The 17,984-nt window shown below is 55.8% G+C and overlaps 7 protein-coding genes across 7 annotated transcripts; 4 read left to right on the top strand and 3 right to left on the bottom strand.

The window, feature by feature from the left end:
• Nucleotides 1-60: 60 nt before the first annotated feature.
• On the top strand, nucleotides 61-2,303 carry A1Q1_01952 (ATP-dependent Clp protease ATP-binding subunit; the record flags this gene model as incomplete). Its single annotated transcript, XM_014324960.1, has 7 exons — nucleotides 61-153; nucleotides 213-256; nucleotides 294-541; nucleotides 584-908; nucleotides 1,192-1,560; nucleotides 1,626-1,728; nucleotides 1,788-2,303. 7 exons carry the CDS (start codon nucleotides 61-63, stop codon nucleotides 2,301-2,303), a joined length of 1,698 nt encoding a protein of 565 aa, XP_014180435.1.
• Nucleotides 2,304-3,213: 910 nt separating this feature from the next.
• A1Q1_01951 (high-affinity glucose transporter of the major facilitator superfamily, Hxt2p) lies at nucleotides 3,214-5,406 on the bottom strand (the record flags this gene model as incomplete). Its single annotated transcript, XM_014324959.1, has 9 exons — nucleotides 3,214-3,575; nucleotides 3,627-3,742; nucleotides 3,804-4,024; nucleotides 4,081-4,494; nucleotides 4,553-4,590; nucleotides 4,677-4,758; nucleotides 4,799-4,892; nucleotides 4,949-5,115; nucleotides 5,248-5,406. The coding sequence occupies 9 exons, from the start codon at nucleotides 5,404-5,406 to the stop codon at nucleotides 3,214-3,216; spliced, it is 1,653 nt and encodes a 550-aa protein (XP_014180434.1).
• A 2,069-nt stretch (nucleotides 5,407-7,475) lies between these two features.
• On the top strand, nucleotides 7,476-8,981 carry A1Q1_01950 (uncharacterized protein; the record flags this gene model as incomplete). Its single annotated transcript, XM_014324958.1, has 1 exon — nucleotides 7,476-8,981. The coding sequence occupies one exon, from the start codon at nucleotides 7,476-7,478 to the stop codon at nucleotides 8,979-8,981; it is 1,506 nt and encodes a 501-aa protein (XP_014180433.1).
• Nucleotides 8,982-9,042: 61 nt separating this feature from the next.
• On the bottom strand, nucleotides 9,043-10,498 carry A1Q1_01949 (uncharacterized protein; the record flags this gene model as incomplete). Its single annotated transcript, XM_014324957.1, has 4 exons — nucleotides 9,043-10,068; nucleotides 10,123-10,226; nucleotides 10,270-10,376; nucleotides 10,428-10,498. 4 exons carry the CDS (start codon nucleotides 10,496-10,498, stop codon nucleotides 9,043-9,045), a joined length of 1,308 nt encoding a protein of 435 aa, XP_014180432.1.
• A 255-nt stretch (nucleotides 10,499-10,753) lies between these two features.
• Nucleotides 10,754-11,918, top strand: A1Q1_01948 (uncharacterized protein; the record flags this gene model as incomplete). Its single annotated transcript, XM_014324956.1, has 4 exons — nucleotides 10,754-10,776; nucleotides 10,846-10,904; nucleotides 10,957-11,020; nucleotides 11,306-11,918. 4 exons carry the CDS (start codon nucleotides 10,754-10,756, stop codon nucleotides 11,916-11,918), a joined length of 759 nt encoding a protein of 252 aa, XP_014180431.1.
• A 3,057-nt stretch (nucleotides 11,919-14,975) lies between these two features.
• A1Q1_01947 (v-SNARE) lies at nucleotides 14,976-15,576 on the top strand (the record flags this gene model as incomplete). The annotated part of the gene is made up of 4 exons (XM_014324955.1): nucleotides 14,976-15,042; nucleotides 15,099-15,228; nucleotides 15,367-15,510; nucleotides 15,567-15,576. 4 exons carry the CDS (start codon nucleotides 14,976-14,978, stop codon nucleotides 15,574-15,576), a joined length of 351 nt encoding a protein of 116 aa, XP_014180430.1.
• A 164-nt stretch (nucleotides 15,577-15,740) lies between these two features.
• Nucleotides 15,741-17,587, bottom strand: A1Q1_01946 (ubiquitin-protein ligase; the record flags this gene model as incomplete). The annotated part of the gene is made up of 4 exons (XM_014324954.1): nucleotides 15,741-15,929; nucleotides 15,992-16,100; nucleotides 16,207-16,589; nucleotides 16,802-17,587. 4 exons carry the CDS (start codon nucleotides 17,585-17,587, stop codon nucleotides 15,741-15,743), a joined length of 1,467 nt encoding a protein of 488 aa, XP_014180429.1.
• Nucleotides 17,588-17,984: the final 397 nt, after the last annotated feature.

Genomic DNA, 17,984 nt, shown 5'->3' with positions numbered 1-17,984 from the left:
CACTTGTCGCGTCGATATCACTTTCTGAGCACAGGTGTGACAATCTAGACACCACACAGAATGCTCGTTCGAACGCGCTGTTGTACCAAGCGATTCTACCAGCTGAATCTGCGGTGGACTTCCAGTCTGTCCTCTGTCAGGACCCCCAAGGACGTGAGTTGCCACCCTCCAGATCATTGTTGACAGCTTAGTTGTACAACCATCTATCTCAGTACATTATCGGTCAGGAGGGAGCCAAGAAGACGCTCTCAGTTGCGTGAGTTGTTAAAGGCTATTATCAAGCTCACAGCAAGGGTCTTTAACCATTACCGCCGTATTGAGCCACTCTTATCGCCCCCGCCAGTCCCAGAGCCGCCCGCTTCTGCGGAGGCCATTCCGGCCCCGCCTTTGCCCCATGAGGACTATATCAACTGGGATAGACCTGGTTTTGAGTCGGCTTACGATCAGCCGCAACGTGACGCCACGCGCGTCGTGGGAGCTGAGGGGGGCTCCGACCCCACCTTGACCCACAACCATGTGTTGTCGCGCGAAGAGCGGTGGGGTACGTTCAACGGAAGGGGGACGCGCGTAACTGATACATAAGCTCGAGGTGACGGATACTTTTCATCTCTTCGGCCGCCGACGCTTCTAGGCAAGATAACAGACGGGGATGCGGCTGAGCCGGAGAAGCCTGTCCGGGGTCGCCGACGAAAGAGTACAGAGGAGGATCAGCGATCCGCTAATGAGATCACAGAGGAGGAAGTAAAGTTGGAGAAAGCTCGCAAAGACGAAGCTCGAGCTGCTGAAGAAGCACGGCTCGAAGAGGAAGCTCAGGCCAAGTATGCGGCGGCCGTCAAGAGCAGCATTCAGGGCACCCCCACTCACGAAGACCCTCACGTTGTCGTTGAGAAGAGCAATGTCCTCATGATGTAAGCTGGTTCCGCAGGCTGGTGCTGATGTCCAGTGGACCAACAGGAACCGGCAAGACCCTCATGGCGAAGACATTGGCGAGAGCCCTAGACGTTCCTTTCGTGTCGTGTGACGCCACCACATACACCCAAGCAGGGTGTGAGTACGTCCATTTGGCGATTCTGACAGAGTAGATGTCGGCGAAGATGTCGAGAGCTGCATTCTGCGATTACTTCAAGCTGCAGAGTACGATGTTGGGCGTGCAGAGTAAGTCGATTTACAGATGACTCTGCTGACCGTCAGGGTGGGCATTATCCACATCGATGAGGTCGACAAGTTGGCACGACGCGGCGGCAACGAGTTTGGGACGTGGGGCGGAGGTCGCGATGTTGGTGGTGAGGGTGTACAGCAAGCTCTGTTGCGCATTCTAGAGGGGACTAGCGTGACGATCTCGGCGAAGAACGCGCCCATCAGTTCCAATGCACCAACAGCTTCCTCGCCCCCTTCGACAGTGACCGCTGGCAGTTCCAAGACCGAGTCCAATCCGTACGCTAACGACCCGCCTCCTTGGGACCCCAACAATCCCATGAATCGCAGCTTCGGCGCATCGCCTGGCCCAAAGAAGGGCGTCCGTGAGGGCCTTCCGGGTTACACCGCTGGTCCTAATGGTACGTAGGTCGAGGCGAAACCTGCTGACCATGAGTTTCCAAGGGTGAGACATTCGTTGTCGACACCAGCAACATCCTCTTCATTCTCTCAGGTGCTTTTGTCGGGCTGGAGAACATCATCTCCAAGCGTCTGGGCAAGGGCGTATGTCTCTTTCTGGGTGCTCAGCTGACAGTCAGTCCATTGGTTTTGGAGCTCCTATAAATGCGAACCTCCCGTCGGGACCTCTCAAGGCCACTTCGAACGACTTGAAGGATTACGGACTGATCCCCGAGTTCCTCGGCCGTCTGCCAGTCGTATCCTCTCTCCATGCTTTGGAGGTGGAAGACCTCGTACGCATTCTCACAGAACCTCGGAACGCTCTCATCAAGCAATATCAAGCACTGTTCAGGCGGTACGGGTCCGAGCTTGTTTTCACTCGCAGAGCGCTCCGGGCTATTGCGCAGGAGGGTCTCGACCGAGGAGGTGGTGCCCGTGGACTCCGTGGAGTCCTTGAGGAGATACTTGTTGATGCCATGTTCGAGGTGCCTGGTTCTGTGAGTGACAGTAGAGTGTGCATTGCTGACGAGCAGGGTGTTCAGCACTGTCTGATTACCGCCTCAACTGCACAGGGTCGCGAGCCTGCCATGTACTTTTCCCGTGGCCAGCGGCATGCGCTCACCGAAGTGCTGGAAGCAGAAGATGGTATCCGCCGCCGCGCCCCAGAGATTGACCTTGGCGATGATGAGAAACTGAGAGCTGTTGGGTGAAATTCGGTGTGGTGACAAGTTGTATAATTGTTTGTACGCGGAAAATTTGTCGGCATCATGCAAAGAAGGGTTGGCTCGCGAGCCATGTCGCCGACAGGGTCGTGGGACACGTCGCCGCCCACAAAGGACGCCGCTGAGGCTGATATGGTTGTGATCTCGGTAACTTGTCAGTCCCCGAAGAAACACCCTGTTGCTCGCCGGCGCCACCACAGGCACTGGCCAGGATACTTCACGCCGCCGGCTTCTGCGGCTGTGAACCGTTTTTGAAGGGCCAAAGAGCCCCAAAGCCCCACAGCCGGCGGCAATGGGCCCAGCTGGTGGTCCGGCGGGTGTCCAGCGGGCCCAGCGGACTGCCTCGGCCCCCGGCGGCTCCGGGTTATTCGCAGACGTACGCCGCTGGGGCACCCTGTGGCGCAGGACAGCTTGGGTGGCCCACGACGATGTCAAAATTAACCGTTGCAGTAGTGCTTCTGACCACACATTGCTGGGCCACCCACGGCAGGGCGAACGTATCACATGGCCAAAGGTGCACCCTTGGCGGTCGTGCGCGCTTTTGCGACTGCTGTAACCCGAGTAAACCCGTCGCTCAGCAACTGACGACTCGATGAACAATCCGTCGAGTCTGAATTTCTGCCAAGCACCGCGACAGGTGCACGACGCTGGGATGTATTGTAGACTCGCCTCTCAGGTGAGTCGTTAAAACAAGGAGTTGCTTGCGTATCATTCCGTCGCCTGAATCACCGATTGTTCTTGGCCAGCTCTCAACAAACTGATTAGACTGCATGTTCTCTGAGTTACTAATTGACATTCACGCAGCAGAGCCTTGAGCGGCGCCATGCACAAACATATGGAGAGGTGCTAAGGGTGGATTGATGGCTAGGTGTTAAGACAGAGTCGAAGAATGCCACGCCTAGAGGTCGCGCATCTGCTTCTTCTCGGCACCAGCGGACGCCTCGGGGTCATTGTCGATGTGCTGCACATCACGCGCCACCTTGTCGAGACCAATCTGCTGGGCGATGCGCTCACGGCGGCGCTGGTCCTCGGCACCAGACTTGTCACCAAAGACCTGGTCGATGTCCTCAAGGGACTTGCCCTTGAGTTCGGGGAGAATGAAGATCGAGTAGAGGAGACCGACGATACAGAAGCACATGAAAACGATGTACGTCTTCCAACGAATCGTGTTGAACATGACAGGCGTGACCATGGCAACGGTAAAGTTCATGATCCAGTTCGTGGCAGACGAGATAGACATGCCCTTGGCACGCATGTCAACTGGAAGAGTTAGTTGTCATAATTATCGAAAATTATCAAAAATCCACTTACGAGGGAAGACTTCGGCACTGACGACCCAGGCAAGCGGTCCCCACGTCACAGCAAAGTTTACGATGTACCAGTAAACCATGAAGACGGCCGCGTTGCCCGCCGCCTTGTTGCGATAGCTGGGTGTCAACTTTCTCTCCTTGGAAAAGAAGTGTTGAAGAGTGTTGGAAGAAAACTCACCCGATACCAGCTTGCTCCTCGGCACGTGACGGACCGTAGACGGCGACGATGGCAGCGATCGTGGCGTGCGAAACAGCCATCATAAACTCGCCCCAGATAAGCATAGGTCGACGACCGACCTGGTCGACCCAAAGCACTGCGGGGATTGTGAAAACAAAGTTGACGATACCGACGACGCCCGTGGCAAGAAGGCCCATAGTGTTACCAGTCAAACCAAGGCCCTTAAAGATCGACGGGGCGTACTAGCTGTTAGTAGGGAAGGGCAATTCCGACTCACGTAGATAATGGCGTTGATACCAGTCCATTGCTGAAGGGCCTGCGCTCCAGCACCAACGAGGAGACGGTAGAGCAGCGACTTTGTGGTGAGAAGACGCTTGTACTCGAGGCAGGTGACCTTGAAGTTGACGTCATCGAAGCCATAGCGCTCCTTCGCAGCTTCGCGTTCAACAAGACGCTCCGCCTGCAGTGCCAGGAACTCGGCCTGGACGGCAGGGTGGTCGGGAGGGAGGGACCGAAGGTGAGAGAGATTCATGAGGCACTCATCTTCGCGGCCCTTGAGCATCAACCAACGGGGGCTGAAGGGCAGGAAGCAGATGCCGACGCAGAGAACGACAGCAGGAACCAGCTGCAGACCGAGAGGAAGGCGCCAGGCAGTGTCACTCTGTGTATCGCCAGTGCCGCCGATGAAGTTCTAGAGATGTCAACGCATGCCTCGAACATGTTCGAAGCCCCTTGTACGTTGAACTTACCGTTCCGTACGCAATCCAATAGGAGATCATGATGCCGACTGGGGTGGAGTCAGCTGTGCACGTCGGGGAAGGTGGCGTTGTGGCGAAACGACTGTGCCAGCGCCATCGCCAGATCTCGACTTACAGGTAATGGCCAACTGCTGCAAAGCTACAAGGGAACCACGGATTCCGGGGGCAGCCAGTTCAGCGTTGAACATGGGAACCAGCTGAATCGACGTTAGCGACTCAATATGGTTATAAATTTACCATGGAAAGGGCACCGACGCCCATACCCGCGAACCAACGACCGGCTAATGTCAGGGGACGTGAAGGCAAGGGAGGTACAAACCGTAAATACAGGCTACGTGCATGTTTGCACCGGTCTGGATAGCGACGCCCATCATGAACACGACACACCAGCCAGAGATAGAGTACTTGCGGGAGTACATGTCAGCGAGTGGGCCAGCCATGAGCGAGCCGATCATGGCACCGAGCTCTGTATTGTAAGCCGGCGCAGTGTCATACAACTCACCCAGAATAGCAGTCAAGAGACCCTTGGTGGCCGATGCATCCTCCTCATCGAGCTGGATATCAGTTTGGCATCATTACCAAAACGCACAGTGTCTCTGTAACGATTGAAAAAGCTTTTCATAACCTGGACTTGTCCGAATACACCCTGTTTGCGTCAATTTCGTGTCGTGTGGGCGCCGCCTTACCTGGTTGTAACCGTAGAGAACACCGCCGAGGGATGCAAATGTAGCGATGGCCAACGTTTTGCGATTGGCGAACAGGCCGCGGAAGCCTGACGCACCCGAAGAGGACTGCGCCAGTACGGCATCGATGTCAGAAGCGGGAGCTCCACCGCCGCCACCCATAGCTGGCTGTTATAAACGAGGTTAAAAGTGTCAAGTAAGAGATGATAAAGACAAAGCTCTGCTAGATTGTTGAGAGTTGTGTGGTGATGAGAGTGATAACAAGAGCTGCGACTCCGGGCGGGGTAAGGTGGTTCACTAATATTGTACGCTAAAAGGGGTTGCCCGACGGCTGGTTCGACCCAGAGTCTCGAGCCCTAGGGGCACACCTGCTCAGGTCCGGTCTTGCGAGCGAGTTGCTGACGAGATTGGAGCGCGCATGCTGACGAGTAAGGGACAGGAGGAGGTGGGGCAAGGTGGAAGGGGAGAGGAGGCGGGGACTGAGGTGGGGAGGGCAGCTGGTGAGCATGACGCAAGAGGTGGATCACCGTGCCGCCGCAAGACAGAGATCGATCGCAGCCACACGCTGAATGCATATTCCTGAAACACACCACAGTCGCCTGCAACAGCGCGCCCTGGAGCCCAGCCAAGAGCAAAGCCCTGCCGCACATCTACCTGTCCTCCATCGCGCCCATTAGCGAATCTATCTGTACGCCGGGGACGAGGATGCCTGGGGCGCTAAACAAGCACATGGGAGTCAACTTTGCGACGCAGCCGAGTGAACATTGACGGTCTCTCACGGAATTGGCTCCATCTGTGACGTAACGTTGATACGATTCCTTAAGTGGCCGTTCATTCCCCTTCCCTGTGCCTCGCTCCCTTTATACCCCTGAGGACTCGTCGTTATGCATCTGCGCATCTCCGTGCACGAATCCGTGAGACTCTGTACTCTGGTTGGCTTGGAATGGCCCGACTGACTCCGCCCTGCCCAATCCCTAGACAACTGCCTTGCCATACCGCATCTGTCATCGGCTTCGACATATCAGCTGCGCTCCCTGGTCGCCGTGCACAGTCCGCGACGCTCGACGGTCACCGGCATGTTGGAACACCCCCCTTCACTTGCCCAGGGTCCAAGTGATCACCTGTGAACCATTGCCGCACGCGCAGTCATTGCGGCAACCGGAATAGCGCAGACCGACTGGCGTACTGGCGCCGACCCTCCTGAGGGATGGAGAGCAGATGTGGATGACACCTGGGCTAGTGGCCAACTGCCCATAAAGGAGGTCGGACCTCGAAGATCCGGACTCCGCACAGATTTGGTCCTTGACGAGCGGCCAATCTCTTGACTACGTGGTCTTTGTTGTACTGTAGGTCTGTAACCCAGTCCCGGAGGGCCTGGTCACCGTCGAGATCGAGCTGTACTGGGGGGGAACGAATACGTGAATGGCATTTGGCTTATCGATGTTCTGATGTTCCAATCAGTGGGCGACTTTGATGCCGAACGACAGCCGCAGAGGCGCAGAGGGCTGTCTAGGGTAAGCCCGGAGTCTTGGGTTCAACCCGTTATAAATAGGACACCTGATGGAGGGCCGCCGTGCCCGGTGCCTGGGCATGTTTGCCACAAGGCCGGGTCATCTGATCATCTGATTCCAGCTACACTCCTCCGCTCTGTGATACCAAGGCACACCCGACTGGCGCGTGACTGGTTCCTGTGTGAGTCGTGAGAGGTGGTTTAAACTCTTGTCTTCGCATTTGCAGATCGCTGCCCCTTCACATCGACCGAGCTCCCGGTGTCCAGCTGACTGGGTGCTGGTGATCACCGACTTGTGACTCGTCGCCCTCATGCCCCGGCGCATCTCGCGCACACAGGGAACGTTTGGTGCCCCAACGGCCGATGGGCATTCCCGGTCTCGGCGGTGTGCGAGTTGAGCTCCCGAGTGGGCTAAGCATCTGCATTTCGCCAGTGAGCACGACGTCGGATTCTCAAACGATTCACAAGGGGAAGGGCTTCTGGCAACGCGGATGAGCCACCCCCCCCCCACAAGGCGACAAGGGCCAGACAATCTGACGGTCTGACGATGTGCCAGCAGATCTGGCACGGCGCTGCGCGTCTCAGGCGCAACGTGTGCACTGACTTGGGACAACGCACTTGACAGGGTGAGCGCTGACGAGCACGACGCTCGCGACCTGCATGTCAAGACAACGCGTCGTTCATTCGTACATCTAAACATTCACACAACCCCATCCCTAAAATGTCGACGTCCCTCTTCGGTTCCTCGCTGTTTACACGAAAGCCGCGCTCGCTTAACAGAGATCGGAAAATGGACAAGCTTCCGCCAACGGCGGACCACTTTCCGACGGTAACAAGCGGCACCGGTGGCCCCGCGTTCGGAAGAGTACGACCCCGGCCCAGCGTCCTCCAAGTGCGGTACGCACACTCGCATCGAACGCAGACGAGCTTTCTTCCCGACCTGGACGTAACCGAAGCTTCCACCGCCGAGAGTTGCGATAGCATATCGTTCCTGCCTTTCGGAGAGCTTGAGAGGCTTCTTCCACGCAAGCCGTCGGTTGTCTCTGCTTCAACTAACACACTTTGTACACCTGCTCATGATACACAGCGGGCGAACCTAGCGCCAGCGCCATCAGGCCTTCGACGGGTTATACCGGAGGCGACACGAAACACTGGTCCGACGCGCACTGGCTCATGTGTCTGGAACACCACGAGACATCCCTTGCCCAGCTGTAGTCTCTCGGTCGACGACCCTCGCCCATCCTTTGCCAGTGAGCCTGGTCCGCTCCTCTATTACGGCCCTCGCAATGAGGCGCAGCCGCGCTGGACGCCGCGCAGCAGCGGGGACGGGGAAACATTGCATCCTGTGATGTCGGTCACTTCATGCGAGCTACCTGGTCGTGAGTGGCACGATGCGATTCAGGAGGAGGATTCGGACGGCTCGGAGTCTCCCCTCGCACCCCTAGATGCGTTGGAAGGGTTCTGCAACGACGATGCGACATCTGAAGACGAAGGACGGCTCGCGAGAGACCCCCTGCCTTCCCTTGCGCGCGGCTACAACGTCCGTCATGCAAGCTCGGTTTGGCCTAGATCATCTTCTCAGACAGCACTCCGGCAGTCGCAAGTCATGCGACCGCTTGCTTCAAGAAACCGCAAACTCTCCGGTGCCTCACGGTCGTCGAGGTCCTCGGTGGGATCGGCGCAGGGAAACCGAGCGACGACGCAGGCCGATTCCCAGTCACCTTGCCTACCCTCTGCCAGGCCTGATCAACTCAGCGTCCCTATTCATCTGGGACCCCTTCCACCCTTGCCTGAAAGCTCGTGTGAGAGAAGCAACGACTACTCGACGCGCTATTCGTCTCTGGCTGAGACTGATCGCCGATGGTCGGCTGAGCTCGACACCTCGGCGAGCAGTTTCAGTGCATTGGGACTCAACCTCTCCGGGACGGCCACCTGGGTACATGATCTCGATACTTCAGCCGGAGCCTCCTATATTATCCCCCCGGAAGAACGCTCGCGCATTACAGCAGTGACGTCTGAGGTCAAAGCCCGATCAGCTCGATCCCTGTCCAGCGCATCACATTCTGACGACAGTCTTGACACTCTGCTGGTTCCGGCTAGCCCCGGAGGCATGTCTCAATCGCCGACACCCTTGCCTACGAGCCCCTTCCTCTGCCCCACCACGCCAGTCGGTCTGTGCCCTCCTCCTAGGCGTAAGCATGACACTTCGCACAGCGACACCCTGTAAATCTTGTCATCATTTCAGTACATTATCATCTCTGTCTCTATGCTACAGTTTGTGTAATGAGCTACGCGGTGGTTCGCTTCGCTGTGGTGGAGCGCGTGCTCCTAACACGTTTCGGCAGGGCCGCCTCACCTTCTGGGTCGGCAGTGCGACGTCGTTTCCCTGCAGCGGTAGACGAAGCAGACTTCGCTTTCACCGTGGACGCTGTGGCTAGTGCGGCCCTTTCCTTGACCGTCAGACGTTTTACACCATTACCGGTTTCGCGGGATGCCAAGCGCCTTTGACGGGTTGTGTGGCGCTCTGGTGATGGGGACCTCTCATCTTCGTTCATGTTCCGCGAGCGTTTCTGAGGGAGTACATCGGCGTGATCCTGGTGCGCCTTAGCCTTGGATGCTGCTTGTTTGCTAGGGCGAAGGTCAGTCGGACTGGAGGTCGAGCCACTAGAAGTCGAGCCACTCGAGTGGTTCAGATCACCGCTCGGGGGTCGCGGTAACGACTTGAGCTTGGCGGCCGTAGATGCGATCGCATTTCCTTGAGTGGGTCCTCTTCTGGCCGTGACCCTATCTTCTCTGCCGCGATGCCTCTCGCCCCCAGAGATCACCCGAGATGTCCCCGAAACAGGCCGGCGCTCAGTGGCAGGCTCTTTTGTGGGCTGAGTTATTGGTGGCAGGGCGACGGATGCGGTGGGATTCGATGACCGAGACCTTGGTAGCCCAAGAGAAGGTTTGCGAGTGGTGGACGAGTCACCCGAGAAGACGGAACGTTTCGTCGGTGGCCATTCCGGAAGTTGGCTGGCGTTTGACGACGGCGACACGCGTCGGCGAGCCCTCTTCGATGGCGTTTTAGATGTCGCTGGTGGAGCCTCCTGCTGGCGCTTCTCTCGACTCGAACACTGGGTGTCACCGACATCGCTTGACCCCCCGTCATCACAGGGCAACAACCACAGGGACCAAGATCGCAGAAACCTCCGGATGAGTGCGCGAGGCAGCTCAACGGCGAGGTGGTAGAGGACACCGAACGTCACGTACAGAAGTGACAAGGTCAGGTCGATTTGCCTCTCGTGCCGCTTCAGGAGAGGGACAGCAACGAGCTGGTAGAATAGGGCAGAAGACTGCTGTTAGCTCCGAAGGTACTATTCTCCAACCTCCAGTCTCCAGTATGCACAGGCCAGCACTGCCAAAGTCTTGATTGATTGGTAAAATGGGAACCATCCCAGCACGCGATCAGCCAGCCAACTTATAGGTTGTGCTACGATCTGTTCCATCAATGCGAGACCCATTATCGCACTTACGAAGGCGACCCAGGATACCAAAGCTTCGCGCAAGCTTTTGCGTCTTGTACGAACGCCGATTACTCGACCGTTTGCGCGCACCACTTTCAGTGCTCGTAGTGTGTCGGCTGTGTTAAGAAGAAGCCTGGGCTCAGCTCTGAATTGCCAGACTGACGTACCAAACCGAACGTTCTACATTCCCGGAAGTGAAAAGTAAGATCAGAAAAAGTGTTCCTACGACGTTGATCATGTCAGTCATGTCGGCATGGTCGACTGAACCAGCGTTGTTGGTCTGTGGTGTGGAAATTCGATGACATCAGGATATCAGGCGCGATGTGATCGAGGCGTGCGTCCGGCGTGTCAACCTAATTATTTTTAGGGCGCTTTATGACGCATTTCTCCCGCGTGACACTACTCCTACAGCGCCCTACGACCCATACGTCTATCCTCTGATGTGTCCTTCCTCCTGACTTGGTCTTTGTCGTCAACGCAAGAAGACCTGACCATGGACTACAGCAAGTTCAAAGGGTGAGCCCTGTCGATCCATCGCTGACAGTACAGAAAACCTTTCCAAGTCATCTCAAAGCTAGGTGTGAGGTACTCTGGGGTGTACCAGGATATCGACCAGGAGTCCCAGACCATCTGTCTCTCTGACGGTAAGCATTGGGAATCATTCACCTCTGATGACAGTGTACAACCATGGCACAGAGGATAGGCCTGTCGCCCGAGCCATCCCTGGCTCGACCGTATCTCTTGGCTGGGTTCGATTCCAGTACGTGCCGAAACATTGCCTGTCCTGACTCCAGCACCAACTCTATCGAGTCCTTGGCACTGATCGACAACTATGTTCCTCCGCAGAGCGACGACGGCCTTGTGGACCCGATTCTGGCTTCAGTGGTGAGCTTTTGTTCTGACCACGTCTATATGATGAAGCATTTCACGGATGTTAAAGCCTACGGGCACACACCGAGAGCGCATAAACCCATGTGGATTCCTCCGTTGCCTTCCTTCTGACATCAACACTTGCGGCCTGAACAAAGCTGACCTAACAGAGCAGGAACGGTCCACAGGAACAGCGTTCATCTGGCGGAACAAGCGGCAACGGCCTACCCCCTCGCCCTCAGCAATCTCACGGCGCTGCGTCAGCCGACGCGGCCATGCATCGCGTGCAAAAGTCCTTATCAAACCTCAATGTTGATGGCAACCGCCGCAGGAAGCCCCAGCATCACGTCTCGCCACCAGCCGTCCCAGATGCGGAGTTTGACTTCTCTAAAGGGAACGCAAGATTCCAAAAGGAGCGACAGGCTATGAAGGCTGCCGCTACGGAGAAAGACGAAGGGGAGGCGGAGGACACTGTCGAACTTGGAGAACCCGAAAGTGCCCCACACCCGAGCGTCGTCGCTCAGCAAGAGGAGGCGCCGAAGCCGGAGCGCAAGGCTGCTTCCTACAACAAGTCTAGCTTTTTCGACAACATTAGCTCCGACTCGTCTCGTGTCAGTCGGGCCGATGAGAGGCACCGTAACCTCGACACGTTTGGCGAAGCTGGGGGCAATCAGCATGGCGGTGGCTACGGGGGACACCGTGGAGGTCACTCTGGTTATAGGGGACGTGGGCGGGGACGCAGAGGAGGATACGGGCAGCAGCGCGAGTTCGTGCATTACGACGCATAGTCCAAAAGCTTAATGTTTGTATATCGCATGTACATCTACGTCAAATTCGCTGTTACAGGCCGACGAGTCCCTTGGCCCAGTTGATGGTTTTTTGAACGAGGGACGAGACGTCGGTGTTGTTCCAGAGCCACGACCATATGAACGCGAAGATGGCTCCAACGACCACCCCTCCCAGGACCTGCTGGGGGGTATGGTAGCCCAGTTCCACGCGACTCCAAAGCGTCAGACCTGTCACAACGGTCAAAACCGTTCTTTCGAGCCACTTGTGACTCGAGAAGAGGGGCAGCCGCGGCCACAGATAGAAGAAATAGAATGCGAGCGCGGTCGAATGTGTGCTCGGCATACCATACGTGCGTTTGGGACGCACCGGCGCATTCCCGAACTCTGGAGGGGGAGCAGGGGGTCGGGGCTGTCTGATCATGTGCTTGATTGCTCGGGCTGCAAGTTAGAGCTCACTCCCTTCGGCGCGACTGACCAACCAGGGTGGACGTTAGGGCACCCAAACTAAACCATGCCACCTGTGCATTCTGGGTCACCAGGAGCGCGAGCCCCGTCGCGGCCGTAACGGTCACATGAGTCTGTGGGTTAGGCTGCTATGCTCCTCAAACTCACCTCATCCAATGCCCAGAGAAGAAGATTGGGGTAATCTGAAGGCCTCATGGCGCCGGGTCACAGCAAGTGGAGATTGGATGAAGAAGAGGTGAGAGACCGATGGGTCCGGCGAGGAGTAAAATGTGGATATGTGGAGGTACCTCGGATACATGATGTCACCTAATGATCGATCGGCTTCCGTGCCTCAAGTCTACAGCGTATACAACTTTATACATTAGAGCGATTCGAAACCATACATATCCCTGTCAGTCCAGCTTTGCAGGAATGAAAAAGGTCAGGACTCCGCCAGACTCGTTCACCTCGCCTGCAGCGTTAACGACCGTGCGCACGAGCCTCACGTACCGATGTAAACATAGGCTATAACGCAGTGACCCTCGCAGATGCCTGGTTGTCAACATCACTCAGAACGTCGACTCACAGGCGATAGCTGTCCCGCCGACATAATGGCTAGTGAGGAACTTTTGGAATCCACGGACTGAAACCTTAGTGCTGTGGAGCTGCTCGTCGTCTTGCGGCGGGGCGATCGCGTCGGATTGCGGGATTCTGAGATTCGCCCATGTAGTTGAGGTCTCAACCTTGTTGCTCTTTACCTTGAGTTCCAACGTCCCGGCCTTGCCATAAGCTGCTGCAAGCGACAACTACCCACGTGATTGGCTGATATCGTTATGTCGTCGTCGAGGTGTCCTAACCGAGAGACAATGCTCTTGAGATCGGCCAGGCCAGGAAGAACAATGTGAACCTGATGTCAGCAGAACGTGTCAAGACACTCGTACATCTGGCGGCGGACAAAGAGGCTCGTTCAGTTCGTTCTGGCGCCTTGGGGATAGGATCGTCACTGTGACTTCGTGGTTGATGTGAACCGGATGACCATTGGCGCTCTGCTCTGTTAGCAATTTCACTGTGTCCGCGCACATGTCCTTTGATGTCAAAGGCCCAGATAGCCCTATTGTCGCGCTTGTTCAACTTGAGCATGATATCGTCGATTGACCCAGAGCCGTCGCCTAGGTCTCAGTTTACACAGAAGGGGCGCGACTTACCAGAGCCATCTGCACTTCTTAAGACCTTTAGTAGAGACTCCAAGTTGATCTCTAGCCAGATCTCGTTATTGGCATTGGACTCTATGCGGTAGTAATCGAATAGAACTGGCTGCAACCATCAGGCAGGTCCTAAAAACGTACGCACCACCTTTACCTGCCTGATTCTGTTAGCTTCTCCTGATATAGAATTTTCCCGATATGAAAGAACGTACGACCACACTTGCACACCGTCTCTGCCCTCATTTCCGGGGATGATGAAGTGGACGACGTCTGGACTAAGTCGGATTACTCCAACCTTGGCCAGCGCAACGAGTGATCGGATGATTTCTTGAGTCAGACTGGCGATACACAAGCGAACAAGCGACACCCACTGTGAAGTAGGCCAATGTTCGTCACCCTTGTCCTAAAGCGCATGTTGTGTGGAAGACAGTTCTGAGTGTCGACATCGAACTGCAAACACGCCTATGACTGGACTGATGAGCCAAGTGTGGGGCACCAGGTGGTGCCTGGTCCCCTGTCTGTCGATCGATTGCGCTTCAGCTACTTTACCACCGGATGGAGAGGTTCTGCGCGAATAGGTGATCACTGTAGCCCACACTCATCGTTCAGTGATTGAACAGCTGGTCGATACATGGAAACCTTAAGGACCTCCCAATAAGTAGCGGCGGGCGTTACCTCTTGAACGAAGCGTATAGCTGAGTCGATGCTACAGTCCAGCGCTCGGTCTGGCCTTTTCGAGCTGCTGGTGGTGATTACGGGATTCACCAGCACAACGCTGTTCGCTGAAGCACGTATGGCCACATCTTTTTCACGTCTGAAGTACGGGAGTACCATGGGCCTCATCCAGCTCCAGACCAGGCGAGTGCGCGAATGTGCGGGGGATAAGATTGCTCGTAGTCGCGTAGTCATCTTGAAAGCTTTGCCACCAACAAGGTTGTCGACGTCAGGGAACGCCAACCACGTGACTTGAACCACGTTATCACAGGGCCTTTACGCCCCAAGCGTGCCCTACTGGTGTCAACGCACGCCGCGCACGCCGCCGTGTGCACGCGTGTTGAACAGCACAGCTTCGACATGCACACTCTTCTTTTCCTTTGTCAATTGTCCTCACAGCAGTAGCCATCCCTCGACTCTGTCGAACACTTCTTCATTGAACGACACTGCCAGCTCCTGCTACGCGACAGACACTTTGCCACCACCCCTACCATGTGCGTTGCTAAGCCTACGATTTGCTGACACTCAGGTCATCTGAGCCTTACGACCCCTACATCCCCTCGGGATCCTCTGCGGGTCCCTCTGGGGCCGGTGGCAGCAACCCCCAGAGTCAGAAGGTTTGCAACTGTTAAGAACGACGCTGATTCTTTTGATTGCCGACATCCAGGCCCAGATTGATTCCACGGTCGACATCATGCACCAGAACATCACCAAGGTCGCTGAGCGAGGCGAAAGGCTCGACAATCTCCAGGACAAGACTGGTGAGTTGTCGATTTCCAATCTTCCACTCATCTCTCAGACAACCTCGCGGTCTCAGCTCAAGGATTCCGCCGTGGTGCCAACCGCGTCAGGAAGCAAATGTGGTGGAAGGACATGAAGATGCGCGTGATCATCGCCATCGGTATCGCTGTTCTCATTGTTGTTATCGTCGTGCCGATTGTAAAAGCGTGAGTGGATCTATTCTGACCGCGTTAACATTGCAGCGTTAAGGACTAAGGGTGGTTCGTTGTGTGCAGCTGTTAGCTGAATGTTATGTATTTAGACGACTGGTATATGTTCGGGATGTCACCGCTTTAACATCACAGGGGCTTTACTGACAACATATTCGGTAATTACAAAGGAGATACTGATGCTAAGGCGGAGCTAGCTATTGGGGAGAGCCCCGGGCAGCTTGAAATGCTTGAGGCTCGAAAGAACTATCAAGGCCCGGGTGGTTGCCGTTGGAGAAGGTATGTCCAAGATGAGGGGGCAAGTTCGAAATGATCCCTGGGCCATCCTCTGGTAGGCTGGTTTGATGATATGACGCCGAGGACCGCCGCGCAGACACAGTCTCGGAGCTCTGTGTCGCCTGAAAGTTCAGATAATTACGGAGCGCCACGACACCGGGGCCTGAGTAGACGCAGAACGAAGCCCGCTGTCGCGGATTGAAACCCTGCCATCGTCAGCGTTGGAGACGTCCTCAACCAACCTCGGGGGCCGTGCGACAGAACTGCTGGAGCTCGGGAGTGCGGAAAGCTGCTATACCAGTAACACTCAAGTGTGTAAGGTGTGGCAGCCGGTTCAAAAGGTACGCCACGGCGGGAACGGTGATCTTCTCGCAGTAGGAAAGGTGCACTCTCTCCAGCGTGGCCGACCGTTGGGCGAGGGACTGAATGGCGATATTTGTAACGTTGGTGACCTAGCGTCAGAACAACAAAGCGCACAACGTACCTTTACTAATCCGATGCGTCGGAGCTTGGGGAGGTACGTGGCAAGCGCAACCACGCTGACATCTCCGAGCAAAGAGCAATCTGCCGTCAGGATCTCCTCATGGTGCACACTAACTGGCAAGATCAATATAGCGCAGGCGAGTGCAAGTTCGAGCGAGGCGCACGACGGCGTCGTTCGTAATGCTAGCAGTTAGTTCAGCTTCAACGAGAGCTTACTTGGAGACGTGGCCCAAGTGCAGGTGGTGCAAATGCTTTCCCAACCTCGTAATGCTGTCAATCGATGCGTCCGTCAGGTTTGAGCACTTGGCGAGAGTAAGGTTTCGAAGTTGCGGCGCATTGTTCACCAAATGCTCAACAGAGTCATCCCCTAGGCCAAGGCAACTGGTCAGGTCGACCACCCGCAGTTGCTCGAAAGACTTGCAAAAGGGGCGTATTTGGCCGAGTGACACGCCTTTAGGACGTGAGGACGTCCTCCACATTGCTTTCGGCGAGGGAACGTCGAGAAAGTACCACGGGTAGGCGCCGATAATGTCATATAGACCATCCTCGTCGGCGGCAGCCGCTAGATCAAGATCCGGTACAGCATTCTGCGCCAAGTTCTGGTTGTCATTCATGCGCAATTCTCGAAGATTGGCACTGTTGAAAAAGATTGATGTTGTCGTATCCATTGACAGTTGGGGAACATGTGCGAGGTCAAGTTCCAGTAACAGAGGACAAGACCGCGTCAGCGCAACAATGGATCGATCCGTCAGGCGGATGCAGCCCATCAACTTGATCTGCATCATTAGCGAGTGAACACGGACAGCCTTACCCTTCGAAGCATCCTCAAGTTTCGAGCGATCGCCAAAAGTCCCTCGTCTCCGACTTTATTGCACCTGGACAGGTTCAAGCCTTGAACGCGTCGACATTTTGCCGCGATGGTCGAGACGACGCTGTCATCTACTGCTGTTACCCCGCTCAAATCGATAGCAACCAGCTCCTCCAGGTTGGCGAACACCTCACAGAGAGCAGACGAGGACAGGTTCGTAGCTCCTGGCATGGTAACCCGCTCCAAATTCTTGCATGCCACGATGTCTCTGAAGAGTCTGTCGGACAGATGCTTGGAGAACCCATTGAACGACAGCCGTCGAACAGTCAAAGCATAGGGTAGAAGAGGAGATGGACTCGTAATGACTCGGACGAAATCGGCAAACTGCGTGATGGACGAGAGGGCAGGTTTCTGCCACAACAAGTGAAAGGCAGCAAAGCACCATGACTTGGAGACGAGCATGGCAGAGACGAGGTCCTTCGGAGAGACATGCTGCAAAATCTCTACGTTAGCGCGCACCCAAGACACTCTTACCTGTGCAAGAATCTCAGCTGGCAAGGACTCTGCCAGCTCGGAAAGCTTGGTATCCTCCTGGACCCAGGTTTTCAAATCCCCCAACGCATGCTCCAACCCGTCAATGTCGCTCAGACTGGTGAGCGACGAGCTCCGAGCTGGACTTTGCGATTCGTTCAAGGTGCGACTCTTCTGCAACGGAGTAGATAGTTCAGAGCTTGACCAGCCGGAAAAGTCCTCAACACGAGTCAGCTCTCGCGGGTCAGAGACGTTCATGTTGCTGTGAAAGTGAGCTCTGAGCCTGCTGAAACACGATCAAGAACATACCAGCCTAGTCTTCGCGAGCTGAGCCTCTCACCATGGGTATTCCGGGTGATTCGAAGAATTTCGAGCAGCTTGCCCAGGACTGCTACCTGACGTCCACTGGAGTGATGCTAGAGGCAGACGATGCGGGAGAGGCAAAACACTGATGCAATTGTCTGACCATGTACCGCCTGCGGGTGGCGAGTCACGTGCCGGCCGGCCGGCTGACCGACATCGGCAACCTGCGACCACCCATATCAGCCCAACGTGTACAGCGTTTCAATGGCACCTTGAGATAGCCTCCTTTCTTGCAACTAGAGTCCGCGAAAGACTCATCTTTCTCGGTCTCTATATCGCTCCATGCCCTCAC

Source organism: Trichosporon asahii, assembly GCF_000293215.1.
Source record: "Trichosporon asahii var. asahii CBS 2479 unplaced genomic scaffold scaffold00050, whole genome shotgun sequence".
Classification (NCBI taxonomy): domain Eukaryota; kingdom Fungi; phylum Basidiomycota; class Tremellomycetes; order Trichosporonales; family Trichosporonaceae; genus Trichosporon; species Trichosporon asahii.
Note: the sequence above shows the minus strand (reverse complement) of the source record. Positions and strands in the feature narration are given on the sequence as shown.